At 41.1% G+C, this 10,003-nt stretch overlaps 1 protein-coding gene across 2 annotated transcripts in view; it reads right to left on the bottom strand.

The window, feature by feature from the left end:
* Positions 1 to 3,866: 3,866 nt before the first annotated feature.
* The window catches only part of LOC125448539 (transcobalamin-1-like), a 30,019-nt gene continuing 23,882 nt past the window's right edge, over positions 3,867 to 10,003 (bottom strand). For both annotated transcript variants that reach the window (XM_048523904.2, XM_059641299.1), the window contains 3 exons: positions 9,559 to 9,736; positions 6,360 to 6,478; positions 3,867 to 5,194 (listed from right to left, as the gene is read on the bottom strand). In XM_048523904.2, the coding sequence (XP_048379861.2) occupies positions 5,133 to 5,194; positions 6,360 to 6,478; positions 9,559 to 9,736 (359 nt within the window). In that variant the 3' untranslated portion in view covers positions 3,867 to 5,132. The remainder of the gene's footprint in view (positions 5,195 to 6,359; positions 6,479 to 9,558; positions 9,737 to 10,003) is intronic.

Below are 10,003 nucleotides of genomic sequence, written 5' to 3'. Positions count from 1 at the left end.
GTCTGCATAGCTCTTCCAGCAACCTCTGATTTTGTTCTTCATCTTGCTAATGTCCAATTTTCCTACTGCACACCCTGTGCAATGAAGCCTGTATGCCTCACTGATGTTTTGGTATCTCTCTTCCTTGAGGATGTGAATATTTGTTTCGCTCCCTCCAACAGTGAGTTGTTTAATTGTCCTTCATTATTCACCACTGGATACTTTATTGCTACAGAGCTTAGATCTGATCTGTTTATTGGGCAAACTGCATATTTTGTTGTGGCATTATCATGTTGTTTCTAATGGCTCACAGCATCTTTTAGAGCCTAAGCCTTGAATTACTAAACCTGTTAAAAGTCTTTAATATTTAGTTTAGCAGTCATTATACTCATAGAGTCACAGAGACACACAGCATGGAAACAGACTATATGGCCCAACTCTTCATTGTGACCAGTTCTCCCAAACTAAACTAGTACAATTTGCCTGCGTTTGGCTGATATCCCTCTGAAACTTTCCAACTGGTAACTGTACCTGTCACTTCTTTTGGCAGTTCATCCCACTCTCAAAGCTCCCTTTATGTGACAAGGTTGTCCTTCAGGACCCTTTGAAGTCTTTCTCTTTGCCCCTTAAAATTATGTCCTTCAGCTTTGAACTCCACTACCCTAGGCAAAGACCTTTGCTGTTTAAAATGTCTGAGTCTCTCATGATTTTGTAAACCTCTGTAACATCAGCCCTCAAATGCTTACATCCCAGCAAAAGGCGCCCCAGCCTAATGAGAACTCAAGACAATGATGGGAGTCATCACTTTGAACATGCGGTTTTGATTCCACTGTGTTATTGGGTGGACATTCCAAATGGTAATGTCATGGCCAGATGCATCTGAGAGATGCAGTTTGGTGAGAAAGTGAATAAGAACGTTCTGTGTTTTTTTTTTCTCTCTTAATCTCAGTCCTTTTATAAAGTACCAAATACCCATACTGACAATTCTGCACTTTAGAACTTGACTGACTCAGTCAGCAATGCTGCTGCCAAACCTCTCTTGCTGTTGAACTTTGAAGTCCTCCCTAACCACAGTGCATTCTGCCACCCTCAGTACTTGCTATAACTGACTGTCAAGATGGAGGAACACAGAGACATGAGCTTAAGGGCTGTGCTCTGTGGTAATCAGCAGGAGATTTCCTTGCCTATAATTGACAAGGTGCCATGAGACCTTTTGGAGTTCACTGCCAATGTTCAAAAGTCCTGTGACAACTACTTCTCGAGTTTATGCCTAGGTGGCCAACCAATATTAGGTCTGCTCTGAAAGTGACACATGAACGATATGCAAAGGAGATGTTGTTGTCTGGGTTATTTTCTGCGATTAAAGACTCCATAACTGTGGGTGTCCTTATTAATGATAAATGGACTCAATGTGAGTCATAGAGTTATACAGTATAGAGACAGGCACTTTGGCCCAAACTGGACCATGCTGGCCAAACTAACCCCATTTCCCCGCACTTGGCCCATACCCTTCTAAACATTTACTATCCATGTATTCATATAAATGACTTTTCAATGTTGTTAATGTCACTGCCTCAACCACTTCTGCTGGCAATTCATTCCATATGCATACCACCTTCTGTGTAAAAAAGTTCACCCTGAGGTTCACACTTATATATATATGAAACTGCATTTGGCATTTCTCAGCCCACTTCCCATCTGATCAAGATCCTGTTGCAATTTCTAATCACCTTCCTCTCTGTTGATGATACTGCCTATTTGATTGTCATTCGCAAACTCACTAATTGTGCCTTGTACAATCCCTCCCAAAACATTGTTATAGATAACAAAGAGCAATGGCCCCAGTACTGACCCCGACAGGCCTCCAGCCTGACAGTCACCCTTCCATTAACTCCCTGTTTCCTACCATCAAGCCAATTGTGTGTCCAGTTTCCTCCAGATTCTACATGATCTAACCTTCCAGAGCAGCCTGCCATGTGGAATCTTAACAAAGGCTTTACTAAAATTCACACAGACTATGTCTATCACCCTGCCTTCATCAACCTTCCCAAAATTTTCCTCAGAAGCTCCAACAAGTTCGTGAGGCATGCCACCATAAGCCATGCTGACTACTTCCAATCAAGCACATTCATTCCAAATGCATGTGTATCTTATCTCAGAATTTTCTGAAGTAACTCAGCTACCACTGATGTGAGGTTTACTGGTCTGTAATTGCAAGCTTTTTTCTTTGCAGTCCTTCTTGAGAAAGGCCGCAGCATTTGATATCCTTCAGTCTTCTGAGTCCTCAACTGTAGCTGATGATGATGAAAATATATCAGATAGGGCCCCTGCAATTTCTTCTCTCGCCTCTTGTGGGATTCTTAGATGCATTCGGTCAGGACAAGGAGATATATCCACCCTGATACACGTTAATACTTCCAATGCCTTTTCTACTGTGATATGGACTCTTCACAAGATATCATCACTAACATCCCCAAGTCTTCAAGTATTTCTCCATGGTAAATAAAACATTTATTGAGGACCTCACCCATCTCCTTTGATTGTCAACATGTCAGCATTGGACTTTGAGGGGCCTATTCTCTCTCTAGCCATTCATTTTTTCCCTCAACACACTTAAAGAATCACTTTGTATATGCCAAAATCTTCTCAGCCAAAGCCATCTCATGCCCGCTTTTCACCCTTCTGATTTTCTTCTTCAGTAAACTCCTGTATCTCCTTTCTATTGCCAGGGATTCCGTTGATCCTAGCTGCCTGTACCTGGTCATTGGTCCCAAAGCCCTCCGCACTGTCACCTCAGTCACTTGTCCTGCCCTCTTTCCCAAGAATAGGTCATATTTTTGCCCCCTTGCCGAAAAGGACCCTCTTTCTATTGTTTCAGGAAAATTTCCTGAACACTTATCAAATTCCATGCCATCTATGCCCTTAACACTGTGGCAACCCATGTCTATTTTTGGAAAAGTAATCCCCCACTATGGCAACACTATTACTCCTGCAAGTCTCCCCAGTCTCCCGGCATATTTGTTCCTCTAATTCTCGTTAACTATTTGGAGACCTATAGTAAAATCCCAGTATGGTCACCATCACTTCTTTATTCTTTAGCTCCACCCAAAAAGCCTCACTGAATGATCTCCCAGTCATTTCATCTCTGGCCATTGCTGTGGTACTCTCCTGAATCCAAAATGCAACGCCCCTGCCCCTTTTTCCTCCACCTCTGTCCCACCTCAAGCACCTGCACTCTAGCACATTAAGCTGCCAATCCTGTCCCTTCCTTAGCCATGTTTCTTGAATTACTATAATATCCCAGTCCGGCGTACCTATCCACCCCCTGAGTTCATTAGCCTTACCTGTCAGCCATCTTGCATTGAAGTCAGTGCAAATTAATCCAACAGGCATTCCTCACTCCCTGTCATGTTACAGCCGGACCTGTCTCTTCAACTTGCTATTTCTGACTACAGTATCTCCTTCCATCCTCACATTTGCCTCTATGCTCTTGAGGCTTCCACACCCTTCCAACCTATTTAAAGCCCTCCCTTGTAACACTAGAAAATTTGCCCTCCTGTACATTGCTTGCCCTCCAGTTTGGGTGCAACCCTCTTGAACAGGTCACCTCTGCAACAGAAAAGATACCAATGATCATATAATCTGAAACCCTGCTCCTTGCATCAATTCTTGAGCCACAAATTTATCTACCATATATTACTATTTTTACCCTTGATAGCACATGGCACTGGAAGTAATCCAGAGATTACCTTTGTTGAGGTCCTGGTTTTTACATTTTTTTAACCTTACTCTCTATCATCACTCCTGTGTGTTTTTTTTTTAACTTCATGGTTTGCTATTGTGTTTTTTCTATTGAAAGATAAATCACAAACACAGTAAGAGAGCATTTTCAATGGTTATTATTGTTCAGTTGTGTATTTCATTTTACATTGCTCCCCTGGTATCAGAATTCTCACATGTTTTTGTCAAATCACAGTTTCTCTTTATTCACCTGATGAATACCTTGTGGGATTAGGAATAAACAACTTATGTGGAATCCCTTAATTGCATCTGTTTAAAGGAGAATAATTTCACCTTCATCAGCCTCCATGTAAAAATATCTCAATTTTATCGCCTTTTTCTTCCCCTCTGAGTAGACAGATGAGATGTCTATAGCTATGTTGGCATTTCTTGCTGCTAGAGTCATGGATTTTGCTCTGCACTAATGGAGGTCCCTCAAAGCTTTGTACTTGTGATCATTCTTTCGATATGTCAAGGGAATCAATGCCAGACTCCATCTAACCTTCCCTTCCAAATGCCTTCCCTTCAAGTATGTAACTAATTCCTTCCTGAAGATTATTATTGTTATCACTTAGTGAACAGAAGTCCCCCTCACTTGCCGAGTTGATTATCATTATTCCATCTGTTAGCATTCGTATGATGCACTCGTCAGAAAGATACAGCATTGCACATGTCTGTCAAGAATAGCATCATAGTTTGGCATTGAAGCCCCAGAGGAGGGGGTTGGTAACAGAAGCACTCTTAAAGTAATAATCAAAAAATACATACTTTAGGAGCCGTGTTAGGCTTTCTGGTGAATTTTCAGAGCTGTTGAATCTTCCAAAGGCAAATCTGCATGGCTTTTGGTGAGTTCAAGGTCTTTGCGGTTTACTGTCATCTGGGGTCCTGATAGAGTTATATATGTCGAGACAAGCCCATGATCAGTTTGGGAATATGTCAGGGTGTCTGCCATAGGGCTCAAAATTGAATTGCAACCTCGCCTGATGATGTAAGTGCCCTGACTGGTAAGTGAGGCTGGCATATTAGAGTCATGGGAAGTCTGCCAAGTGGGATATTGGATTTGAGATGGTTTCATATCAGGGCCAATGTTGGGTCAGTGTCAGGTTAGCAGTGGTTTAATATTAGATTTGTATCAGAGTTCATGTGCAGTCATGTCAGGGTCACAGTTAGATCATGCCAGGGTCAGAGGGGGTCATGTCAGGGTCACAGATACTTGTTTAGATTATAAAGAGGTCTATTTTGTGTCGGCGTGCAACGCTATTTGATTAATAGACAAAAGAAACTCTTTTGAAACACTCTACACCTACTTATTTGATATACACTAGCTCAAGGTCTCAGACCATTTTTCCACCACCTGCTCACTCAATCATGAATCAATATTTAGTGAGTTTTGCAATGATATGCTCCCCATTGGAAGGTCTGTACTGTTCAACACCTAAAAAGAGAAAAAATAAATAAATGGGTAAATCTGATTTTGGTAGGATTTAACTTCAGCAGAATGGATAATGATTGTTCATGATAGTCTTGCGGGGGTAGAATAGAATGCAACACACATCCACTGGAAAAAATAACATTGGGAAACAGAACATTGCACATTAAAGGGGCAGAGCAACCTGGAATGTCAGTATTGAACAAGTGCTGCACTTCTGGGGTGGATCGATGGCTCAGTGGTCAGCATTGCTACGTCATGGTGCATCATGCTGCATCATTGACCTGGATTCAAGCCCACTCTTGGGCAACTGTCTGTGTGGAGTTTGCACATTCTCCCCATGTCTGTTTCCGTGTCAGTTTCCTCTTGGTGCTCTAGATTTCTCCCCCAATCCAAAGATGTGTAAGTCAGGTGGATTGGTCATGCTAATTTTCCCATAGTGTTCATAGATGTGTTAGCCACGGGACATACATGGTTACAGGGAAGGGACGGGCTTGGGTGGGATGGCTTTGTAAGGGTTGGTGCGGATTTGTTGGGCCGATGTGTCAGTTTCCACTTTGGAGGTTTCATACTCAGGGAGGACTGCAATGTCACAAGGACTATATTGAAGGAGTGTCGTACCCTCAAAACTTCAGCCCTGTGTGAGCACTGCAATATGAAATGGGCAGAATTGAATGAATTGTGTAATAAGAGGATCAATGCACTCTACAAGGATCAGCTGAACGAGCTCTGCAAGGTCAGAAGAGCAGTTCGAAGGAAGAGTTGCACTGTCAAAGTGTGGGTACTGAGGGAGCTTTAGAATTTTAGGGAATCAATGCTGACAGAAGAACTGCATTGTCAGATGATCATGACCGAGAGAGCTCCATACTGTCAGATCAACATTATGGAATTTTTTGTGCTGCTATCTTGCCTATACATGGGGTAGACTGTTCTGTAGGAGTATCCCAGTAGTCAGTGTATGTCAAGTCATTTTCAAAGTGTCCAGACCAATATGCATCCCTCCATCAGCATGAGCAGAAGTATTCATATCTTAATTTATCACATTGATCAGCATGAAATCTGATGTGTACTGAATTGATGGCAATGATTTTGACTTTATTACACCTTAATATTGGGCATTCACATCTTGCAACAGGTGATGTAAAAAAGAGGCGCACAATTTCTTTCTTACCAACAGGAATTGGCTTCATCCCATTCAGAAACTGCCAATAGGTCCATTTTTGAGCTTTGCTTGGAACTCCAGCGATGCTGGTGATGAAGAAGCCCAAGGAAGTCTTTTCATACTCAAATCTGAATCAGGAGAACAATAACAATATATAGGAATGATGGGTCCAGTGGCAAACACAGGGATGCTCACACATCACATAATCTACTGGATACAGGGAACAGATTCCTGAACATGAATTGTCTATGGGCATGGTGTCAGCCAAACACTGCTTCTGCACAGTTACATAGGCAGAGACTGGAAATCGTCTCAATATCAAGATCTTTCATAAACAAAAGTAGATGTTGCTGGAAAAGCTCAGCAGGTCTGGCAGCGTCTGTGAAGAAAAATCAGAGTTAAGGTTTCAGGTCTGGTGACCCTCAGAACAGACCCTTCAGAGGAAAGGTCACCAGACCTGAAACATTTACTCTGATTTTTCTTCACAGATGCTGCCTGACCTGCTGAGCTTTTCCAGCAACTTTTGTTTTTATTCCTGGTTTACAGCATCAGCAGTTCTTTTGGTTTTTATCAAGATTTTTCACTGTTCATTTCTATCTGATTCTGTTGCTATCTCAAATATATGCATTTTCTCTCAGCTTCTCTTTCCTTTCTTTTTCTATTTCTCTTCTGCTTATATTTAAACTGGAATCTGTATCCGGTGTGTCTCTCTTATCCTGCAGTTTTCTTTGTCCATCCTCATCACTGTCTATCTCTCTTTAATAACGTTCTCACATTCTCTTCCAAAGTTTCTGTCTGATTATCTTTCACCCTGCTTTCCTTTTCATCGGTCTTCCTTTTTTCTGTCTTACTTCCTAGCTGACTCTCTGCCACTGTGCCTTGGTCTGTCTCTGTCATTCTGTCTCCCTCACAGTCTCTCTCTGTGAAAGTCAAATAGTGATTCCACAAACCCCTCCACCCCCACCACAGCCAACTCCCCAATACCTGCATAATTCTTCTATCTCTACCACACGAAGTTGTTGAGTGGAAGAAACTAGACATTGGCTGATCATTTGCCATTTCATGGCAACTGGGCTTCCATTGAGAGTAACAGAGTTTCATGTAAATGAAAAGGAATTATATTTGCATGGAGTGAAAATGTGCGTCCATTCAGTATAATGAGTTTCCATGGAGTGTAACTATGTTCCTGTAATTATGTCTATGTTAATTGATTGTGACTGAGACATTCTATTAAGTGAGAGTGAGTTTAATTAGGGCATTGGTGTGGTTACACTCAGCATGAGTGAGTTTTTGTCAATAATGAGTGAGTTACCGCTGAATGTGAGTGCATTTTTTTCATTTACATATGGGTTTCTTTTGAATGTGAGTGGGTTTTCAATGGATTTGCACTTTCATTGAATACCAAAGAGTTCTATAAAGTATGTGTGTTAGTAGTGCGTGTGAGCGAGTTTTCATTCATTGTGATTTTAGTCTCATTGATTTGTCAATGAACTTCCATTGCTTGAGTGAATGATTATTTAGTGTATGTTTACTTTGACATTGAATGAATCTCTATTGAATGCAAGTGAACTTGTACTGTGTGTGAGTGAGTTTTCATTGCGATTAGATTAGTTCATATTGAATGTGGGTGAGTTTCTATCAAGTATCAGTATGTTCCCATTGAGTGTCAGTAAGTTTCTGCCAAGTCTGAGCAAGATGCCATTAAGTATGAAGAAGTTCCCATTGAGTACGAGCAAGTTCCCATTAACCAAAAGTTAGGTTCATTGAGTGAATTTCTGTGCAGAGAAAAACGTGTTTCTTGAGTCCCCATTCCATACAAATGAATTTCCTTTGAGTATGTAAGTTTACACTGAGTGTGAGTTTTCATTGAATGAGAGAGCGTGCCCATTCAGTGGGAGTGATTTTGAACAGCGCAAAAGTAATATTTTGTGAAAGCCATTAGTTTCACTGTGTGAGAGTAAGTTTCCATTGCATATAAATGACTTTCTACTAAATGTGACGGACATTTTATTGAGGATGAGTGAGATTCTGTGGAGTGCAAAGGTGTTTCCACAGAAGGAGTCAGGCTCCAAAGAGAGAAAATGAGCTTGCATCGAGTGTGGGTAAGTCTTCACTGAGTCATGGGAGTTTCCACTGATCATGTATTAGCTTTGATTTTGAATCTGTCCTTAATTCATAAGAATGGAAAGGTTTTCATTGCATGTTGGTGAGTTTCCTTTCAAGAAACGCCATTTTTTTTGTGAAGAATGTCAATTGTCATCAGAGAGAATGAGATTTTCATTGTGAAATGCAGTGCTGATTGGGAAGTATTTGTTCTATTAGGCTGCACATTATGCACTTGCCAAGTGATACCCCACATTGAGGTCATTAATTGTGTTGTATTCATGAATGATTTTCCAATATTTCAAATTCAACAATAGAACCATTTGAACTTGAAAATAGTGACATGGAAAAGGATCACCATGCTGGGGCAACATGATGGCTTAATGATTAGCACTGTTGCCTCACAGTGCTAAGGACCTGAGTTCAATTCCAGCCTTGAGTGACTGTCTGCATGGTGTTTGCACACTGTCTCCGTGCCTGCGTGGGTTTCCTCCCATAGTCCAAAGATATACAAGCCAGGTAGGTTAGCCATGTAAATTGACCATAGTGTTCAGGGACGTGTAGATTAGGTGGGTTATAGGGGGATGTCTGGGTGGGATGCTCTGAGGGTTGGGGAGGATATGGTTTGCCGGAGGGCCTGTTACCACCCTATAGGGATTCTATGATGTCATCACTCAATCCTCCATATCATCTAGAAGCTACCATCCGTTCCCACAAGCAGACTCAATGCCCAGTGCCAAACCATGCATATTTCATTGGACATTTCAACCATTCATTTCCACTTGATTTCCCATTTAAGTTCCATTCCCACTTACAACTTCTCCTCCTTCTCCAATGTATTTAGCAGTCAATTCAGAAAGTTATTAATGTCCTCCTCGCCACCTCTCACTCACCTCATTCCTCAACCTTGAACCCATCTGCCACCATATCCCTCAACCCCACCCAACCTTGTTTACCTCAAGACCTCCCTTCCCTTGTTCCATCCCAAAGCTCATTTTTCTCAACACCATGATTTCCAATAAAGCATCCCATACAATCGTCCACAATGCAATGACATGTTTGTAAAAGTATTTGTAACTACATGGCAATGCTTGACGTTACTCACCGAAAGTAATCTGGATTTTTCTCTTTTGCTTTTTCCATAATTTGGAAAAGGCTTATTCCTTTAGTGACAGTCAGATGAACGGAATGATTACATGAATTTCTACAAAATGTCGCATTAGTTACAGTGTAGACCACAGCAATCATTCTGTCATTGCTCATCTCTGCCTTTGATTGGGTTTCTAAACAAAAGAGGATTCAATATGTTAGAACACTTGCTGCCATTTCATTATGATTTTTGTTTAATTTTTTTGCCATTTGGAGCTGTGAACAGTGAGGTTTGAACTAAAGATGACCTTTAGACTGTGACAGCAGATTCTTTTTGAAAACAACTGTATTTTGTTTATAAGTCCCAGCATAACTATTAATTGCATGTTGCTTCCAGTTAAAAATTTCTCCATTCAACTTTAGCTCCTGAGTGGATTTAAACTGATGAAGATTTTGAATTC

This window comes from Stegostoma tigrinum, chromosome 41 (genome assembly GCF_030684315.1).
Source record: "Stegostoma tigrinum isolate sSteTig4 chromosome 41, sSteTig4.hap1, whole genome shotgun sequence".
NCBI lineage: Eukaryota > Metazoa > Chordata > Chondrichthyes > Orectolobiformes > Stegostomatidae > Stegostoma > Stegostoma tigrinum.
The sequence above is the reverse complement of the archived record's forward strand: the minus strand, read 5'-3'. Positions and strand labels throughout refer to the sequence as shown.